General features: G+C 39.4%; 3 protein-coding genes across 7 annotated transcripts in view; 2 read left to right on the top strand and 1 right to left on the bottom strand.

Annotated features, from left to right (window-relative positions):
* The first annotated feature begins 562 nt into the window (after positions 1–562).
* Positions 563–7112, top strand: LOC124864803 (heme oxygenase 2-like). 3 transcript variants are annotated; one of them, XM_047359715.1, is made up of 6 exons: positions 563–654; positions 4152–4265; positions 4390–4507; positions 4894–5385; positions 6554–6677; positions 6765–7112. In XM_047359715.1, the coding sequence occupies exons 2-6, from the start codon at positions 4183–4185 to the stop codon at positions 6890–6892; spliced, it is 945 nt and encodes a 314-aa protein (XP_047215671.1). In that variant the 5' UTR covers positions 563–654; positions 4152–4182; the 3' UTR covers positions 6893–7112. The 3 variants fall into 3 exon arrangements, with proteins under 3 accessions (XP_047215671.1, XP_047215672.1, XP_047215673.1); XM_047359716.1 differs by having other exon boundaries at positions 569–654; positions 4142–4265; XM_047359717.1 differs by lacking the exon at positions 563–654 and having other exon boundaries at positions 4142–4265; positions 6768–7112.
* Positions 7113–10885: 3773 nt separating this feature from the next.
* Positions 10886–19071, bottom strand: LOC124864558 (dnaJ homolog subfamily A member 3, mitochondrial-like). Of its 3 annotated transcripts, none has more exons than XM_047359381.1 (12): positions 18861–19071; positions 17969–18105; positions 15032–15115; positions 14673–14879; positions 14415–14567; positions 14188–14335; positions 12704–12768; positions 12429–12557; positions 12225–12340; positions 12024–12121; positions 11766–11892; positions 10886–11593 (listed from the first exon to the last, which is right to left on the bottom strand). In XM_047359381.1, exons 1-11 carry the CDS (start codon positions 19066–19068, stop codon positions 11780–11782), a joined length of 1458 nt encoding a protein of 485 aa, XP_047215337.1. In that variant the 5' UTR covers positions 19069–19071; the 3' UTR covers positions 10886–11593; positions 11766–11779. The 3 variants fall into 3 exon arrangements, with proteins under 3 accessions (XP_047215337.1, XP_047215338.1, XP_047215339.1); XM_047359382.1 differs by having other exon boundaries at positions 11802–11892; XM_047359383.1 differs by lacking the exon at positions 11766–11892.
* Positions 19072–20186: 1115 nt separating this feature from the next.
* The window catches only part of LOC124864150 (coronin-7-like), a 57239-nt gene continuing 56756 nt past the window's right edge, over positions 20187–20669 (top strand). The window contains exon 1 of the mRNA XM_047358819.1: positions 20187–20470. Coding sequence (XP_047214775.1) covers positions 20411–20470 — 60 coding nt within the window. The 5' untranslated portion in view covers positions 20187–20410. The remainder of the gene's footprint in view (positions 20471–20669) is intronic.

Genomic DNA, 20669 nt, shown 5'->3' with positions numbered 1-20669 from the left:
GGAACTATGAAATTGCCACTGGTAGCATCTCTATGCGTTAGGATGGTCTCCAGTGATGACAGGCATTGGTTTTCTATTGAGGGAGATGCTGCCACACACCATCGTGCCATCTTTACTAAAACAGTTTGGCATTGGCAGAGAAGATTTGGCAAGTTTTTCATGGTCACATTTACTCAACTGTACTTATCAGCCAACAAATGTGGTACCATTTAAGGGAACAAAATGGATTTTCAGCAGTAATAGATTTATTGCAAGGAGGTAATGCAATAAAGAATAAAATAAAATGACAACAATTTTCGTCTTCTGTTGTAGGTAAAACTGAATGAGAATTCAATTTAAATAAGTAAAAGCAAAAAAATAAATAAACACATAAATAAATAAATAAATTAAAGTTTTAAAAAAAGGTCGAAATGAGTAAAACAGAATAATAGAAACATCCTCAGATAATAATTTTTATAAACAGTAAAAAATAGAACTTTATGTTTTTGTCATCTAAAACTACAAATCCATTTGTTAGAACTACAAATTTGCATCAGAATTTCCGGTAGAAAAGCGCATGTCTGTAGGGACAGACGTTTTTAAGTACTGTTGTTCCGGTGGAGCTCCACATCCTGCCTTTGAGTTATAAGCCGTTGTTGCTGAGCTGGAGGAAAGGTTTGTTCTGTTTAACTATTTATAAGACAAGTACATACAAATGAGCCTATTCAGATATTACTATCCAGTAGTGTGTTTTAGCATTTTATGTTAAATCCTAACGAGTTTGTTAGCTAGGTTTTAGCTTACTTAGCTCCCGGTAAAGTTAGCTGTTGTTGTCAACAAGTTCACTGGTGGCCAGTTCTTGACAGTAGTGTGGCAGGACTTTCTTTTTTTACTCGAATAGGAAAATGAAAATAGCGTTACTTAGTTACACTGGCTATACATATTGAACAGTTCCTCGCTGTATCTCATATTGACGGAGATTACTGGTAAACTCCAGAAAGCAGGCCTGTTATGTGTTGTAGTGGCTTGTTGTTTCATCGTTTTATGCCATGCAAGCATGGACGTTGTTTAAACGTGCCTTTGTTAACCAGCAGGTATAATTGTGGTAGCTGTCAGTCAAAGTCGTGCCTTCGTGCCGGGGGTTTAAGTAAGGTTAGCGTCTTTAAGTAGGCGACTCAGCTGTTTAAAATGTGTGTTTGTTTTGACCATCTTACCTACACAACTAAAGTGGAGTCAGTGGTGATGTTAACTCTTGTTTTCTGGGAGGTCTTTGTTTGATCTTGATCAAATTGAATATGCATCTTATTTGAGTTTGAACTGGGGGTGTTAATATTGTAGCTGCATAATGTAATGAATATTATTGCATATTATTTCACCCTTTTATGACAACCATTGTGGATTGCACTGTGGTCTGCAAACTAAACGATGCTGACTTGAAACTTCATTGTATTTTCTAATAGACCCACATAAAGTAACACATAATTATGAGGTGGAAGGAAAGTGATATCTCATTCTCAGTTTTTCTTTTACAAATACAGTACTGAAAATTGTTTTCAGCTACTCTGATAAATACAGCTGGGCCATCGAGGTTAGCTAGGCAACATTTGTAATCGAACATTATTAAGCCTAAGGAAAATAGTAGAAAATCCGGGATGAAACTGTTCATTAAACAGCATTAATCAGAGTAGCAGCCAAGAAGCCCATGCCAGTGGCTGCAAAGATCCAGAGCTCAGGTGGGAGAATCACTCAACATTACTCAACTTTCAGTTATGCACTCCACAAATCTGACCTTCATGGAGCAGTGGAATGCAGAAATCCATCATTGGGGGAAAAAAGGCATAAGAGCTCTTTTTTTTTTTTTTTTTTTTTTTTTTTTTGTAGTTTTCCACAAACCATGTATGGGACACAGCGAACATGGCAGAAGGTGCTTTGGTCTACCATTTTTGTCCTCAAATCAGTATGTGTGGCGGAAACACATCACCCTAACACACCAACCCCACTGTGAATTACGACGGTGACAGCATCATGGTGTGGGAATGTTTTTCCTCAGAAGGGACAGTGGAAGTGGTCAGAGTTAAAGGGAGATGCATATAAATCCAAATTGAGAATATGAGGCAAGGCTTTAAAATTAAAGTTCAAAAACTCTTCATCCAATCTGACTAGCTTGAGGTATTTTTTGCAGTAAAGAATGGGCAAACATTTCAATATGTACATGTGTCAGAGCTCCAAAATACTTGCTGCTAAAATGGGTTGTGAAATTTGGTTCTACAAAGTATTGACTAAAGGCAGTTGAATATAAATGCACAGCACACAGATTTTGTGTTGTGAAACAATGTGACAACCATACAGGTCCTTCTCAAAATATTAGCATATTGTGATAAAGTTCATTATTTTCCATAATGCCATGATGAAAATTTAACATTCATATATTTTAGATTCATTGCACACTAACTGAAATATTTCAGGTCTTTTATTGTCTTAATACGGATGATTTTGGCATACAGCTCATGAAAACCCAAAATTCCTATCTCACAAAATTAGCATATCATTAAAAGTGTCTCTAAACGAGCTATGAACCTAATCATCTGAATCAACGAGTTAACTCTAAACACCTGCAAAAGATTCCTGAGGCCTTTAAAACTCCCAGCCTGGTTCATCACTCAAAACCCCAATCATGGATAAGACTGCCGACCTGACTGCTGTCCAGAAGGCCACTATTGACACCCTCAAGCAAGAGGGTAAGACACAGAAAGAAATTTCTGAACAAATAGGCTGTTCCCAGAGTGCTGTATCAAGGCACCTCAGTGGGAAGTCTGTGGGAAGGAAAAAGTGTGGCAGAAAACGCTGCACAACGAGAAGAGGTGACCGGACCCTGAGGAAGATTGTGGAGAAGGGCCGATTCCAGACCTTGGGGGACCTGCAGAAGCAGTGGACTGAGTCTGGAGTAGAAACATCCAGAGCCACCGTGCACAGGCGTGTGCAGGAAATGGGCTACAGGTGCCACATTCCCCAGGTCAAGCCACTTTTGAACCAGAAACAGCGGCAGAAGCGCCTGACCTGGGCTACAGAGAAGCAGCACTGGACTGTTGCTCAGTGGTCCAAAGTACTTTTTTCGGATGAAAGCAAATTCTGCATGTCATTCGGAAATCAAGGTGCCAGAGTCTGGAGGAAGACTGGGGAGAAGGAAATGCCAAAATGCCAGAAGTCCAGTGTCAAGTACCCACAGTCAGTGATGGTCTGGGGTGCCGTGTCAGCTGCTGGTGTTGGTCCACTGTGTTTTATCAAGGGCAGGGTCAATGCAGCTAGCTATCAGGAGATTTTGGAGCACTTCATGCTTCCATCTTCTGAAAAGCTTTATGGAGATGAAGATTTAATTTTTCAGCACGACCTGGCACCTGCTCACAGTGCCAAAACCACTGGTAAATGGTTTACTGACCATGGTATCACTGTGCTCAATTGGCCTGCCAACTCTCCTGACCTGAACCCCATAGAGAATCTGTGGGATATTGTGAAGAGAACGTTGAGAGACTCAAGACCCAACACTCTGGATGAGCTAAAGGCCGCTATCGAAGCATCCTGGGCCTCCATAAGACCTCAGCAGTGCCACAGGCTGATTGCCTCCATGCCACGCCGCATTGAAGCAGTCATTTCTGCCAAAGGATTCCCGACCAAGTATTGAGTGCATAACTGTACATGATTATTTGAAGGTTGACGTTTTTTGTATTAAAAACACTTTTCTTTTATTGGTCGGATGAAATATGCTAATTTTGTGAGATAGGAATTTTGGGTTTTCATGAGCTGTATGCCAAAATCATCCGTATTAAGACAATAAAAGACCTGAAATATTTCAGTTAGTGTGCAATGAATCTAAAATATATGAATGTAAAATTTTCATCATGACATTATGGAAAATAATGAACTTTATCACAATATGCTAATATTTTGAGAAGGACCTGTACATCATTTTCTATCCATTCCAAATTTATGAAGAATGTTGTGTTGGTTTATAGCCTCAAATCCCACAAAGTACACTAGATGCAAAAAGGTTTAAGTAGGTATGAATACCTATGCAAGGCACTGTATTTTAATTCTGGTAAACCTTAGAAATTGGTAACAATTTGTGATTTTTATAAGACTTCATGAAAAACTCTGATCCCTTTAGCTGATTTCAGGGTGAACTCCAGAAACAAAATAAAACAAAAAATGTCAGCAGAAAAGATGGATCCAAGATCAGGTGTGTCAAATGGATCAGGGCCAGTGTATGAGAAAGAAGAAAACAACCTCAGGTAAGCTTTTTTTGCTTCATAGTAGTTAATTTTTTATATCTGAAAAAGATTACAAGCTAAATTTGGGTTTGGAGAGCAAATAGCTTCTTACTTTATTTTATTTTGCTTGGAATTTTAATTGCAGTCCAGAAGATCTGTCTGAGATGCTGGCTGCAGGAACCAAGGAGGTTCATGAAAAAGCAGAGAACACGCAGTTCGTGAAAGATTTCCTCAGGGGACGGGTCCGCAAAGAGCTTTTCAAGGTGAGACTGAATTAAATCAGCAGGAAGAAAGTAAGATTTTGATATGAGTTTTGAAGCTCATACAGCTTACAGTCAGTGTGAAGATTCCTGCCAGACGTCAAATTTGTGCTTAGTTTTTGGTTCATTGTTACAAAGGCTTATTTGTCCATTGAGATTTCCCCTATGAATCTCTGAGAAAGCTCCTGTTACCCCCTGCAGGTAGACCTCTTATCTTCTCAGAACTTGTTCAGAAGCCCAAATTAAAAATCCCTTTAAGGAGTACCTTGCACTGTTGAATTAGACCTGGAAACATAATGTCACAAACCCATACTTCAAAGAAAGATAATGTAAATAAAAAAAAAAAAGCTCAAGAGAAAATAGAAAATGTTTGTATTTTTTTCCTTTAGCTTGGTGCCGTTGCACTTTACCACACATATACCGCCATGGAGGAGGAGATTGAGAGGAATAAGGACCACCCCCACTTTGCCCCCCTGTATTTTCCTGCAGAGCTGCACCGCCATGAAGCCCTAGCACGCGACATTGAGTACTTCTATGGTCCAGAATGGAAGAGCAAGATCACCTGCTCAGAGGCCACACAGCGCTATGTGGACCACATCCACCAGGTAGGGCAGGAGGACCCGGTGCTGTTGGTGGCACATGCCTACACTCGCTACATGGGTGACCTGTCAGGGGGCCAGGTGCTGAGAAAGGTGGCCCAGAGAGCTTTGAAGCTGCCACCCACAAGGGAGGGCCTGGAGTTCTACCAGTTTGACGCGATCCACAGCGCAAAAGCATTCAAGCAGCTGTACCGAAGCCGCATGAATGAGCTGGACCTGGAGGTGGAGACAAAGAAGAAACTGGTGGAGGAGGCTGTCAAAGCTTTTCATTTCAATATGGAGGTGAGAGTCTGAAGAACTGATGATCTAGTCACTAGTACTGGTAGGTAAAATTTAAATGATGATCATGGGTCAGTTACTGTAAGGACTAAAGATATTTCTTCCAATTCAATTCTGTCTGAAATGTTTTGCAAAGATTTTAACTCTGGTCCCAAGCAGCACTGAATTGTATTTTTATGTGACGGAGAAACATTAAGTAACATTATTGGTGATAGGAAATGGAAGTTGTTGGAAAATGATGCCACGTTTTCAAAATTCTTTACAAACAAATCTGAAAAAGATGGTGTGTCTTTGTATTCAGGCCCCTTTACTCCTCTACCCCTGAATAAAATCTATTGCTACCAATTGCTTTCAGTAGTCAATAAATGGTGTCCACTTGTGTGTAATTTAATTTCGGTATAAATACAGCTGTGTTGTTAAGGCCCCAGAAGTACTTCTTTAGGAACGTTAGTGAACAAACAGCATCATGAAGACCAAGGAACACAGCTGGTAGGTCAGGGAGAATGTTGTAGAGACGTTTAAATGTGTGTTAATCCTTAACAAACTATCCACACAATGAAACACAATGGTAGCGGCATCATGCTGTGGGGATACTTTTCTTAAGCAGGGACAGAAAAGCTGGTTAGACTTGAAGGAAAGTTGGAAGGAGCCGGCAACATACTGGAAACTGGGGCAGAGGTTCACCTTATAGCAAGACAATATCCTGAGAAGTACAGCGGAATGGTTTAGATCAAAGCCTATTTGTGTGTTAGAATGACCTAGTCAAAGTCCAGACCTAAATCTGATTGAGAACTTGGGGCAAGGATTGAAGACTGATGTTCAAGGGCACTCTCTACCCAATCAGGTGTCTTTCTTTGCAATCGGTTTGAGTCACTTTGCAACAGAAAACAGGCAAAAGATGAGATGATGAGATGTAAACCACCAGAAGCATCAAATAAACACTATTACTGCACTTTGACAGGTTGACTATTTTCCCAAATATTTTCCCAAATTGGACACATTTTTCTTCCGCCTTTTTAAAAAAAACGACAAGGCGCAAAAGTTAAAATTCTGTTAGTGTTATAAAATATCAAACCAGGTGTTGTAATGTAACATGGAGTTCAGGGGTATGAGGACTTTGCAAGGAATTGTATGAAATACTTAATGTTTAACTTAATGTTTGCTCTGGCAGGTGTTTGAGGAGTTGGAAGAAATTGGCAAAACAATTCAGGAGGATGTTTTAGATGCTGGTATGTCTGCTCATGGAGAAATGGGTGGAGACATCAGCAAATGTCCCTACTATACCGCCAAAATGGGTGAGTAACCAACATGCTGTTTTAAAGCTAAATGCTGGGTGATAGTTCGCTTCCTAAGCTTGGTTTTCTGTTTCTTTTGCATCACAGCAGCGTCGGGGGGAACAGCGTATTTTGGTCAGCGGGTCATGGCCGCTCTCAGACACCCGACGGGACAGGTCCTGTTTGCCACTTGGTTCGCCGCCTTGGCTGGACTGGCTGCGTGGTACCTGATGTGATCCAGCTGTTACCCGGCTGCTGTCAGAACAGAGGCGTGTTGAAAGGATCAACAGTGAGGAGACTGGAAAGCTTCCGCTAACTGACCATTTTATACAAACATTCAAATCAGGTCTGTGTTTTTATGTTCAGTTTTTAGTTGTAGCATTTCAGCTGTGTGATCTGAAGAACCATTAGGACACCAATTCCCTCCACAAAGCACACATTTAAAAAAAATAAAAAAAAAATCACCCATATTTATTTTTTATTTCTCTACCTCCAACACGCTACCCTTCCGTTTGTTGCTTTTTGTTGAGTTCAGGTGCATCTGAAGATATGTTATAGCTGTTCTCTGACTGAAGTTGACCTGCTGCTGTAAATTATACTCTATGATAATGAATACTGTAACAAGAAAAATAAATTAATCTTTCCAGTTGACCCTCACAATTAGATATAAGCTTTAAATGCTGCAGAATGTGAGACATTGGACTACTTTTATACATCAAAAATAGCCACCATCATGTTACCATAAAAAATAAACATTTATTTATTTTTTTGTGAAGGACCAACACAGAATACCACAGAAATGTGAAGTGGATGAAGAAGGATCCTCTGTTTTTAAAATCTTTATGTGAAAATCTAAAAACAAATGTGGCGTGCATTTGTATCCAACTCCTCCATGTTTTCTAGTAGCAACTGCTGGTGCAGTTTCACCTGCAAGTCTTTTGGAGTATCCCTCTACCAGCTTTAGACATCTGCAGACTGACATTGTTACCCATAAATCTTTGCAATTCAGTTCAGGCTCAGATGGATTGGACTGATAGCCTTTGTGAACATCAATGCTTCCAAGCCATGCCACAGATTCTCAGTTCGGTTTAGATCTGGACATGACTAATGGCTTTCCTGTTCAACAGATTTTCCCACTTGAGTGGTGGATCTCTGCAGCTCCTCCAGAACTACCGTGGCTGCTTCTCTTATTAATGCTCTCCTTGCCCAGCTTGTCAGTTTAGGTGATTGGTCATGTCTCAGTAGGTTTGCTTTTCTGTCATACTCCTTCCATTTTCATAACAGGGCTCTGGAGATGGTCAAAGCTCTGGATTTGATCATCTAACCCTGCTTTAAACGTCTCTTAGACAACTGCGCACACAGGATTTTATATAGGGATGAGTAACAATGGGTGCCGCATTCTTTGGATTTTTACTTAAAACAATTTTCTTCTGCTTCATAATTATGTGCTTCATTGTGTTGGTCTCTCACCAAAAATATCAATAAAATACCTGGAAGTTTGCAGGTGTAGCAGGACAAATTGTAAAAAGGTGTACAATTGCCTTTTAAAGCCACTTTTAGATTTTATACCATAATAAGCAGAAATTATGCACTTCATATCTGGACATTTAACGTTCAGGTTTATTTTGGTAATGTAAAGCCATTTAAGTTCCTTAACTGAATACCCTATCATAAATGCAAGCTCAGTAGTGTTTTTTTTTTTTCCCACAAAGTACACATTCCTGCTCCACGTCGTTGTTTTTTTCTTCTCCGACCAACAAGTGTCTTTGAAGCAAAGTCCCATTGATCCTTTCTTCCAATTCTAGATGAATAAAATCTCTATACCCCTTAAATAAGACGTTGTTTCAGCTAAAACACTGTTGCTGTATGTGTTTGTGTGGCGTGGGTGAGCATAAATGATTGTCACAGCATTGTTTCATAACATAATTACTTTGACAAGCCTAGATCCCCCCCCCCCATCCAAAGCTGTAATTGACAACATGATGGTGCATTAGCTAATGAGTTCAGGGTTTAACATACCTCCTGTCTACCATAGGCAAAGCCTTGCTGAGGCGAGGGTTAAACAGATACGCATCCATATATTTTATACTGTATTTAATCCCTAAATATATGATAATGTGAAAATGGTCTCATTTTATTAAAATTCTCATCACGCTCCATTTCCAAGGAGGTTGCAGCATGTCTGCACTGTGGGACAGGTGATGGCAGCCAAAAAACCTTCTTTGAAAAGTGGATGATTATTCAATGGTGTTCTGATTCTCACAGTGGTAAAATACCAACTATTACTCTACTGTAGTGCATGCTAACTTCAACTAGTCCTTAGTTTCAGAAACATGCGATGGCTTTACCTGCGTACTCTTTATTTAATTGCATGGTTTAATTTCCGAAATTAAATGGCGCTTAACCTGCAACAGGGGCTCTTATCATGGACGCAGGTATTACCACAGCAGACTTACCTTGTGGGTGTTTTGTATGAAATGCTAATATATTGATCCTGAACCAGCTCAGCTCGTCTCCATCTATTTTCAACACATCATTTATACAGTGTGCTGGGAGAGGATTCACATTCCCAACCCTATTTAACTTTGTTCAGAGTTGAGTAGAAACACTTTGTGCTGTATGGCAGTATAATTGCACTGAAGTTTAGCATTCGCCCAGATGGCGCACTAATATTTTAGGAGCCTTTTGGAGTAGTTTTAATATTGTTAAATTTCTGCCTGGTGCATGTGCTGTGCATTTGCACAATATGTTTACTTTCACATACAGATAGATGTGCAGCGTTTATATGCTGGTGCAGCTGCTTGGTTGCAAACATGCCAATGATTAACAGCGAGCTTTGTTTATGAAAGTCTCAGGTTCAGCACAATGAATTGAATATGACGGGATAAAACAGGAACTGTTTGAAATGGTCTTGTAAGCCCATGTTTTATTGCTTTTATATGGTCCAAGGATGGAGTTTGCATCAATATTTTAGGACCTACTGAAGGGACACTATCTGCAGCCATAAATGAGAATGTTTGACTAAAGCGTGCTCATTTTTAATCCTTTTATTCACTCTGCTCCTAATTCCTTTGTATCCAATTGGAGATTTGTGACTAGCTAGAGCACTTTTATTGTAGGAGTGTAAACCGAGAGTTATATTGTTGTGAATAACAAAATAAAAACCGTTTTACTCTTCCTGTTTTGTGGTTACTTCTTGTGGTAGCTCTTTATTTTTCCCACTGCATGATGCTGCCATCACCAATGTTCTAGTTTAGGAAATGGTGTGTTCATGGTCCTCTACACGTTTCACAGCACCATCTTCTACATGCTTGTTGCAGCCCCTACAGGGTTTGTGACAGATATATGGCTTCTTGCCACCATTTTCTAAAGGCCACATTTGAAGAACTAATGGTTATCCTATTGACAGATTCCCCTAGCTCAGCTCTGGATCTCTGCAGCTCCTCCAGTTACCATATGCCTCTCGGCCCAACAGATTTACCTTCACAAGTGGAGCATTATGACTGACGTTATAATGCTACGCTGGATATTTATAAAATAAACTTTATTAGAAACTGCTTTGGGATTATTTCAGTTGTTATGGACACGGAGACAAAAATGAAAAGAAAAAAAATAAGAAGCAAAAAAGAGAATTTTAAATAAAGACTTCTAACTAGCCTTGGCAGTTTTGGTGGATGGCCATGATTAAGATTTTTAGCTGTTAAATACTCTGTTTTCATACAAAGTTTAAAGCTTGGGGTATTTTATTTCCAACCTAACCCTGCTTTAAACTCTACAACTAAGAGGCAAAATTGAATAAACACCATTTGTTTTTTTTATATTTTCTTGTAACATGTTTTGAAAACCATGTATCATTTTCCTTCCACTTCACTATTATACGTTACTTTTTGTTGGTCTGTCACATAAACTTTAATAAAAACTATTGAAGCATGTGGTTGCAATGAGCATAAGTTTAAAGGGTATAAATACTTTTACAAGGCACTGTCGCTGTCTAGGGTGCCTTGATCAGTCTGTCCCTGCTCAAAAGTAAAAGCGACTGCCAAAATAACAATCAATTATCAATTAAAACAGATAATGACCAGAATAAAATGCCTAATCAAATCAATAATCCCTCAACATTTTTTTCCTTCCACCCTGAAAGAAACATGCAAAAAAAACAACAACAACATTTAAGCAGCTGTAAGATGACCAAGTTAGGAGACATTTTTAAATAACTGATACCTCAGAGCTAGAGGTAAAACAGTTTTTTTATTTTTTTATAGCCAGCCTATGTTTATTAAAACTTTACAGAATATAGTTGAATACTTGTTTTACAACTGTTACATAGTTTTTTGCAGCACATAACAAAAAAAAAAAAAAGTATTAAATTGATGTTTCTGTCATTAAGAGTTTACAGTTCAAGGGTTTAACAAATTTCCCCTTCTTGGACAAGTGACTGTCCAATGTAAGACCTTCCAACAATAAAACTCATGTAGTCCATGATGATGTAATCCGACTTCCACCTGAGCTGACAAAAGAAACGTAAATGAAAGACAAGGGCCATACACTGCAGTGAATTAGCTGGATTTAATCCTTACTAGACTCTTAACTGTTCTTGTAGTCTTTTTCACTACAATAATATTTCTGGTATCTGTCTTTAGCGTTGTGTTTTGGTAACAACCAGATGACCAGCATGCACTGAGTGCTGCAGCAGATGTCTTTGTGGTGATTGACAGACTGGCGCATCCTCTTTGGATCTGTGGATCCACTTCCACTGGAACCAAAATCCTTTGGATGTTTTACTACAGGGCTGGCTAGAAAACGTGTTTGTGATCCATCCAAAAAATAAACCAACACTACAAGTCTTCCAGTCTTTTGCCACCATTTATATTGATACGGTCCTTGCTTTACACCGTCCTCTTTGCTTATTCAGGCTTAGTTCCAGGAGGATCTTTTACCTTGAAAAAAAAAAAAAAAAACATGAAACAAACTGGAGGTGTAATTAAATGCAAGAGAACATGCTCATGTGTCTATGGCAGCCACAAACCAGATACTATAAAGTGCCACGTTTTGTACTATAGCACACATAAAGACTGGTCTAAAGCAACTAATTTTACACAAAAGCCATACCTGGTTTGTGGCTGTCAGCTAAATAATTTCTTTAACTTGGAGAGGAAGCCCTCCTCTTTCAACTCTGCTTCCTTCTCGACATGCCTGCTTTTCCCTGCCTTAGACTGCCCACCACTGCTGCCCCCACCTGGACAGATATTAACACTACAACTAAGTACAACTCCTTTTTAACAGACCTGGGAGATTTCTAAAAGAAAATGATTTTCAGTGGCTAAGGGAGGAAAAAAGAAGCAATATAGAATGAGATGGTCCTCATACCTGTGGTGGTGTTTGTGACTCCATTCACCGTCCCTTCTACCTCTGTCTCATCCTCAGCAAAGTTCATTAAAAGAGATTTCTGTCTATCTGTCAAAGTCCTACAAAAGAAAACATTTAATTTGAAGTTGTATTTTGGGAACACCACAATTAGCCTGTGTACCTGAACTAGGTAGAAAAACACAGTCAGATGTGGAGTCTTACTTTGGTATTTTTACTTTGACATGGACATAGTGATCTCCAAAGCCATAGCCGCTGACGCGAGCAATTCCTTTTCCTGACAGACGGATCCTCTGGTCGGCCTGGACACCTGCGGGAATCTGAAGATGAAAAATTCAGTCTTTTTTTTTTTTGTTTACTGTTAAAGACTGAATCCTTCCTCTTTAATCAGATTATGCCTTCACTTACTGACAAATTGAGTGTTTCATAAAGTCCTTGTGTCCTGGCTGTGCCTCCCAAAATGGCTTGTGCCACAGAGATGTAAAGATCTGAGTGAATGTCAGCACCTTCCCTCCTGAACACCGGGCTCTTTTGGACCTGGACAAAATAAAAATGATAGTCAAAATTTCACAATGCAACACCTTTTATACTGTTCTGTGTTAATGGAAATGTCAAACTTCAGTCCACAGAAGATCATTTCTATGCACGTTAGCTTTGCCCTCAGTTCTGCCGTAGATACCAACCCGAAATGTGATGAAGATTTCCTTCTTTCCGACTGGCATTCTGACTGTCTGACCATCCTCCACTCCTGACAAGCAGAAAAATGCAAACAATATTTTGAGTTTAAAAAGGCATAAAGTATGAATCTTTCTGGTGGAAATTTAGCAGTCTCTAAAATCTGGTTCCTTAGAGTTACAGTGCCGTGCAAGGGTGTTTGTACCTTTGCTTTTGTATTGTTTTATCTGGTAGACTAATAAAAAGTAGTGCATAACTGTGAAAGAAAATTTGCTAAATGTTGTGCGCAGCCGACACGTGGTGGTGGCGGCAGCATCTCGCTGTGGTATGACTGTGTGTTCCCTGTATGGACAGGGAAGCTGGACAACATTAACGAAAAGATGGATAGGGCGACATACAAGATAGGGCGACATACAAGGCAACCCTGGCGGAAAATCTGTTAGATACTGCGAAAGATCTGAGACTGGTGCAGAAGTTCACCTTTCAGTCTGAGAAACCTACAGCCAGAGGCATAGATTCATGTGTTGGACTGATCCAGACAAGGTCAAGACCTAAATCCAATTGAGAATCTGCAGCAAGATTTGAAAATTGCTGTTTACAGCAGGGCTGTACAATATCAGAAAATCTTGCGATGCCGTTATCAGTTGCGAAATATGCCTATTATCTTCTTTCCTTTGTTTCCCATCTGTGATTCCTTCTGTGACCTTTAGCATTTGCAATTTGTGCCCGGTGTGAGCATCTGCTGCCGTGAGACTCTGTCCAACTGGCTGCATGTGACATTAGCATGAAAAATGCTAGTTCATAACACTTGGAATATATTAGCCAACAATTATCACACTCCAAACAGTCCTATGCAAAATGAATATGGCACATACTGGCTGGGCTGGAGCCGTTTTCCAAGGAGGAATGGACAGGTATAACTGCAACGAAAGATGCTTCTACACAACACATTTTTTCTTTTCACTTCACAATTAAGCACTATTCTCTGGTGGTCCACCTAAAATCTAAAGGCTTGTGGTTGTAATGTCACAAAAAGCAGTTCATTTGTTTTGCTCAAACACAAAATCTATTTGCCAGATTTATAAATCATAGTAGGTTAGGCTGAAGTTATTTAAACCTACAGAAAAATCTATTCCTCTCAGATCTTCTGTGACAAACTAGTTTCTGTAGTTGGACACCCTTTTAAAATGTTTCCAATCATACCAGGCACTAATATTCATAACTAAATCTGGCTCAAGGTAAATAGAACCTATAAGAGGCAAAGTGTTCAGTATTTGTTCCCAATGTCCCAATACTAAACTGGTGTGTAAATACAGCTGCAGTGTTGTTATGCAGTGCACAACGTGCCCACCTACACTTCAGTGTTGTTACAGGTCAGATATTCTATTGTAAGGATTGTCACGCTCAACTATGACGAGAAAAAAGACATTTTTCAGGTAACGTTGACTTTGTAAAGAGTAGCGAGCTGAATCGATACACGAGTGTAACTGACCTGCAGGGACAGGAACGACCACAGACTTCCTCTGCTTGGTTTGTCCAGATCCACGGCAGGAGTTACAGGGGGTTGAAATAACTGTGCCTTTCCCCCCGCAGCGCCGACATGTAGAGCGCATCACAAACGGGCCTGTGTTAATTGTTTCCTATAAGTAGGGGAACACGTATTTTTAGAAATCTAATCTAAAACTATGTAGAAAGTATAAACTATGTTGGAGTTCTTACCATGCCTGAGCCATTACAGTGGTGGCAGTGCTGAACTTTAGTCCCTGGCTCGTGGCCCTTACCATCACAGCGCTGGCAGGTTACTTCTATGTTAACAGACATCTCTTTATTCACTCCTTTTGCTGCCTGAGTGAACGTCAACTCCATGATGTACTACATGGGAAACAGACGGAATGTCAGAAGAGGTGCTAGAACACAAACAGCTGGACACTTGAGCACGAGCAAAGTGTTGCTTGGCTTTCTGTACATCTCACCAACCTCTTGTGGCTGCTCAAATATGGCGTTGAAGTCTCCAAAGCCACGGCTTCCTGAGAATTCTCCAAAGATTTTGCGGAAAAGCTCCTCTGGGTCAATGTTGCTGGTCTGCCCGGTCCAGTACTGCTGCCTTCCGCCAGCTTGACCCGCCTCAAAGCTTGCTGTACCGTATGTGTCGTACTGCTTCCTCTTCGCTTCATCGCTAAGGACCTGTGAAGACCGAAGAACAAGGTTTAAGTCGACAATTATTCACTCACATTAAAAGAAAAGAAAATTCAAAGGTGTGACTGTCCCTACCAAAACACAAGGAAAACTAATTTACAATGTATGTTCAGGGTTTATTGTAAAGACTGAAGCCAAACCTCATAAACTTCAGCCAACTGTGCAAATTTTTCTTTTGCCTGCGGGTCATCTTTGTTTGTGTCCGGGTGGTACTTTTTGGCCATCTGTGAAAGAAACAAGACAAAAACATTTTCATCCAATGTGAATCTAGCTTAGGTTACCATTGCAGATGTCCTGATCAGGACTTTTTGTCCCTGCTACCAATCAGATTAATATGAGAACATACATTTACAGATACAGAGTCTCAGTCCAATACTTCCATAAACCAATCCTATGTCTACTATGTATACTGTGATTGTGTGTCACTTAAATAACACATCAATAATGTTCTGGATGCTGCAGTATCCATTTTTTTATGACAACAGAGATTTTGTCCCAATAGGAATTTCCACATGATAGCCTTGTGATTTTTAAGATACATCTTATTTGACACACACACAGCTACGGCCTTCGCTAAACTCATGCCATCCCCCTGCTAATGTTTCAATGCTGCCTTGCTTTGCTAAAATGCTATGCTACTAAAAGTACATCGTCTCTCTCTTTTCAATGACTCTGTCATAATTCCTCTCAAAATATATTTTGATGTGGTTGCGGTTTTCCAGTTCCAAATTTATTTATATAGCACATTTAAGAACAACTGCTGTTGGCTAAACTGCTGCACACAAAAAACAATAATTCAATAAAAAGGCCAGATCACCCCTGTGGACCAGCCTGCACCTTAGGACAACTAAACACAAATGGACATTAGATCTAAGGGATCTAGAGGGCACATAACGCTGCAGGAGATCAGACAAATATGCAGGTGCTTACCCATTTAGGGTCTTATAGGTCAATGATAACATTTTAAAATCAATTCTAAAACAAACGGGGAGCCAGTGAAGGGAAGCAAGCACTAGAGAGATATGTTCACGCTTTTTTGTTTGTGTTAAGAGACGAGCTGCTGCGTTCTGAACCAGCTGCAGTCGTGAGAGGCTGGCCTGGCTTACACCAACATACAGAGAATTACAGTAATCAAGTTGGGAGCTGATGAAAGCATGAATAACCCTTTAAAAATCATTAGAAGATAAAAATGGTTTTACTTTGGATAAAAGTCTCAATTTTTAAAAAAAGGATCTTTTTACAACGGAACTAATCTGTTTCTCAAAATTAAGACTGGAATCAAAAATTACTCCAAGATTTTTCACATGAGATTCAATGAATTGATCGAGGCGTCCGAAGGTGACGCGCTACGATTTCCACTGGGACTGAAAATCGTAGAATCAGAATCAGCTTTATTGCCAAGTTTGTACATTACAAACAAAGAATTTGACTCCAGTACACTTTGCTCTCTGGTTTTTGTTTTTGCATTACAGAGTATACATATATACAATATACACATATCTAATAAAAAAGGTGCATTTGCAACATCTGTATGCTGTTGTTCTATACTCTATTGAATGTTCATCAGAGAAACAACCTGGGGGAGGAAACTGTCTCTGTGGCGGCTGGTTTTAGTGAACAGTGCTCTGTAGCGACGGCCTGAAGGTAAAACTCTAAACAGTTTATGTGCAGGGTGTGTGGGGTCTGCAGAGATTTTGGCAGCTCTTTTCCTGACCCTAGACCTGTATAAGTCCTGGATGGAGGGAAGGTCAGCTCTGATTATTCATTGCAGTCTGGACCTGTCCTGTTCTGTGGATGAGCCAAACCACACTGAGATGGATGAAGACAGGACAGACTGAATGATGGCAGTGTAGAAGATGACCAGTTTCAGTTTTATTTTCATTGAAGTTTAGAAAATGTGAAGCCATCCAAGCTTTTACTTCAGTAAGGCTGTCAAACAGTGGTTGAAGTGAGAAAGGATGATTGTGCTTCAACTGGAAATAAATCTGAGTATGAATGAAATGAAATATTAAATTTTCTAAAAATGGAACCTAAAGGGAGCATATAGATGGACAATAAAATAATTCAAAGAATGGATCCTTGAGGGAGCTGATGGAGAAGCAGATTCTCCAATACTTACAGAGAAACTCCTATCTGACAAATAAGACTTGAACCAGTCAAGTGCAGAGCCTTTGATGTCACATAGATCAAGTCTGGAGAGCAAAATACTGTGGTCAAAGGCAGCTGTCAGGTCTAAAAGGAGGAGAATAACTGAGTATCTTACATCTGTAGCTAATAAATGTATTGACTAATGATTCAAAGCTGTCTGAGCTCAGCCTTACAGAACACATCGGTAGAGAGACAGGAGGAAGCGGCAGCCAATAAATTCTTACAATAACTACAAATATCGTTGTAAGAGTAAAAAAAAAAATGGTTCAATTGTTTAAAAAGAAATAAAACCTGATTTGAATGTGAATGAAATGGGGCCCATAATATAGCTGTGAATATGAAAATAGGCAGTAATTTTTTTTATATATATATAAGGCCGCACAAATTGCAGCTCCACATTTCTTTTCTGGGGGTTGGACAGAGACAAAAATCCCAGAAGTTAGACCAACAACAGGGATCAAGAATAGAGCTGCACAATGTATACAACCACAATCATCATTGCAATATTTTTATGTGCAATTTCACAATTTAGGTTTGCTTGGATGGACAATTTCATAGGCTAATTTTTTTCAAGCGCTAAACATTCACGCTCCGCAGGTCAGTAATAAATGTGGGCATTTTGATGCCGACACCTTACATTTATATTTTAGTAGCCAAGAAGCTAAAGGCTACAGATAGTGGTGAGGACATTGTAAAAAAAAATAAAAAAAGAGTCACGAAATGTAAGTTAATCACTTTATTCAGCAATAATATAATATTACACTTTCATGTTTACTGATATTATACTGCCATACTTAAGAGTTTAGTTAGGGACTCCCATACAGATTCTTTTAAATTTCCTAGATCCGGACTGCAATTCAATAGCTGGGATCAAATCAGGACATCGGTAGTCACAACTAAGACAAGCTGTGGATCAGGCAGAAACAAACCTGGTAGTAGGCTTTCTTGATCTCTTTTTGGGATGCAGTGCGAGGGACTCCAAGAATCTGATAGAAATCCTGCTTGCTGCTGGAAGAGGTGCTTGTGTGGAAGGATGCTGTGTAGAGAGGATGGGGCAACTTCAGACCTGAAAGATGTCCAGAAAGGCCAGAGGGTAAGTAAATGATATCTAGAAGTGTTACAAAGTTTCACTGTAGTTTATTTCCCCTTGTTCTGAGTAAGTGTTACGTTAAAGTAAGATGAAAATGCCAAGGTTCAAGGTCTGTTTGGGTCTGGGACCCAAATCCCACAGAAGTTCCCATGAATTTATATTGCAGAAATGTTTTGATCTGCTTTGTCTTTTTATAATAAATATGTGCAACCAATAACCATGGTATAAAGAACTTTAAAGCACTAAACTTCAATGGTTTGTATACAAAAATAGGGTTGATAACTGAAACAGCAGCAACTACACACTGGTCAAACAGCCCTCCATAATCAGATGATCTTTTATTTGTCAAAATCAAACCCGTTTTATATTACCTTGTTACAGGATCTCACTAAACTATACAGAAATGATACGGCATTGCTTTTTTTGCCATATCATATTTTGACAGCAATCAAAATAAAAGCAATGCAATGACTTGCAATAGCTAACAAAGTACAAACAAAGTAGTGTACGTCTGTACTAACATTACTTAGTGCCTGCAAAGTTAGCAAGACTGATTACATCACAGTAGATCAACTACATGTTAGATGTCAAAACCTTAAATCCATCGTTATCGTTGCCATTGTTAGATATTAGTTGACAGTTATTCAACTTCTTTACACCGTGTCACTTGAGTAAAATAGTAGTATTTTGGTTGATGTAGCTTAGCCTAGCTTAGCCGATGTAGTTCTCACCTGACAGCCTTCTCAATGTCAACGCTTTTTCTGCTCCACCGCACCACAAGCTGCCCCCAAGCCACAGCTTTTCAGCTCCCAGGGTAGAAAAACGCCGTACGCCACCATGGTCAGAGGAGAGAAGGAGACCGACAGCCCTTCGAGGTCCAGAGGACACGACGACTGTAAACCAGCGTGAGGAGCAGCGAGCAGCTGAGGACGCCATCATGCCGACAAGTCACCACCGCTGGTGACACTGCGCATGCCTGGGAGAAACGGTGTGGGTGTAAATGAGAATTTAAAAATATAAATAAAAAAGTAACAAAAACATTTCTTTTTAGTTTTTTTATTTAAATAAATTGTACATTAATAAACACAACTGTTCAAACTTTAAACAGAAAAAAAACATTTTTGTAAAAACAAATGTTAAGTCAGAATTGATGCAAACGTTTTATTCCTCGGGGTCGCACGTTACGGAGCACAGTGTAGTCCAACTACCGGCTCGTACGTCAATTTCGCCGCCATTTTGTGAGTGGCATTTTTGTTGGGCGAGGCAAAAAAGTTGTAAAACCTTGGTTTATTCCACAGGTTTTAGATCAAGCTATAATATTGTATGTGGTCTGTTGTTATCAAAGGTGGGTAGTGACTCGTTACTTGTACTCAGTTACATTTACTTAACTTTTTTAAAATAAAAACAAATACTTGTAGGAGTAGTTTTACTGCACAATGTGTTCTTACTTCTCTTGATAGTACTATTATTTGAGTAAATGTTTTGGCTACCCTACTCTCTGCTCATTACACAGGCAGTAGCTGCTAGCCGCACACGGCGGTTCTGTTTCACATTAGATAAAAACAAACATTTTTCTTTAACAGTGTTCAGGTACAATGTCCTACCAAAACATATTAACACACAGTAACCCCTGATATAATTATTATACACTTTTATCAAATCAGACTGAATGGCTTCACGGATACATCTCTTAAATTGTATTTTAAGTTGAAGAAAATGATAAAATGATTTTTTTTAGTTTTTATAACAAAAATTTATTTACTTTGTGATTTAATAAAATTTCAGAGGTAACTTGAGGTACCTTTAAGTTCATTTTAAGTACATTGCGTTTTATATTGGTTGCTCTATCCTATTTGCATTTGGAAATATCGTTCATGCTGGCCTATTGATCTTTAAGTACCACAATGAACAACAATACAACATTACATACAAAAAACGACTCATCAAAATAGGTGAATGTAAGCTTTGGTGTTTCTGTTTTTTTGGACACTCAAGTAAGAGGAACTTGCCACAAAAAAAAAAAAAAAAAAAAAAAATAGCGGACGCGACGACATCTCATTTCTACTTATATTATTTTACATTTCTACACTCCTATAATGGTTTGAGCGGAAAAATGAAGACACCGCCCAGTCGATCGGCTCGGTCGGTAGAGCAAACCGAGCGTACACCGCGCGGCGAGCCTAACTCCTGAGCTGTCAGCTGCAGCAGCAGCACTCTCAGTAGTACCAACCAGCTCGACAGATACACCCGGAAGATACGAAAGTCAATTTGGGAGAGCAGCATGAATCGTTTTAAGACCTCCAAATTCAAAAACACCACTCCGAAGGTTGCCAAGAAAGAAGTGAGTAGTGAACCAGCTTCTGGTTGGAAACACCTCTACTGGCTAACACTAAATAGCTGAGCTACGTTTGGGGAGGAACGCCTGCAAGGGATGTTGAACTTCCTGCATCTGAGAGCCTATGCTAGAGAGACAAAATATGAATGCACTTGCTACTCGCGCATATATTTATGTATTTGTCAGCCATGTGGTTGCATTTCAA

Source organism: Girardinichthys multiradiatus, chromosome Y (genome assembly GCF_021462225.1).
Source record: "Girardinichthys multiradiatus isolate DD_20200921_A chromosome Y, DD_fGirMul_XY1, whole genome shotgun sequence".
In the NCBI taxonomy this organism is placed as follows: Eukaryota; Metazoa; Chordata; class Actinopteri; order Cyprinodontiformes; family Goodeidae; genus Girardinichthys; species Girardinichthys multiradiatus.
This window is presented reverse-complemented; position numbering and strand designations above follow the sequence as displayed.

What these genes read in the sequence shown, in the direction of transcription:
- LOC124864803 (XM_047359715.1), top strand. Translation starts at nt 4,183, where the DNA reads ATGTCAGCAGAAAAGATGGATCCAAGATCAGGTGTGTCAAATGGATCA. An exon ending in TCCGCAAAGAGCTTTTCAAG is followed by an intron (nt 4,508 to 4,893) that starts GTGAGACTGAAT and finishes TTTTTCCTTTAG; the next exon opens with CTTGGTGCCGTTGCACTTTA. An exon ending in CTACTATACCGCCAAAATGG is followed by an intron (nt 6,678 to 6,764) that starts GTGAGTAACCAA and finishes TTTGCATCACAG; the next exon opens with CAGCGTCGGGGGGAACAGCG.
- LOC124864558 (XM_047359381.1), bottom strand. Translation starts at nt 19,068, where the DNA reads ATGATGGCGTCCTCAGCTGCTCGCTGCTCCTCACGCTGGTTTACAGTC. An exon ending in TATTTGAGCAGCCACAAGAG is followed by an intron (nt 14,568 to 14,672) that starts GTTGGTGAGATG and finishes TTTCCCATGTAG; the next exon opens with TACATCATGGAGTTGACGTT. An exon ending in AAATCTTCATCACATTTCGG is followed by an intron (nt 12,558 to 12,703) that starts GTTGGTATCTAC and finishes TATTTTGTCCAG; the next exon opens with GTCCAAAAGAGCCCGGTGTT.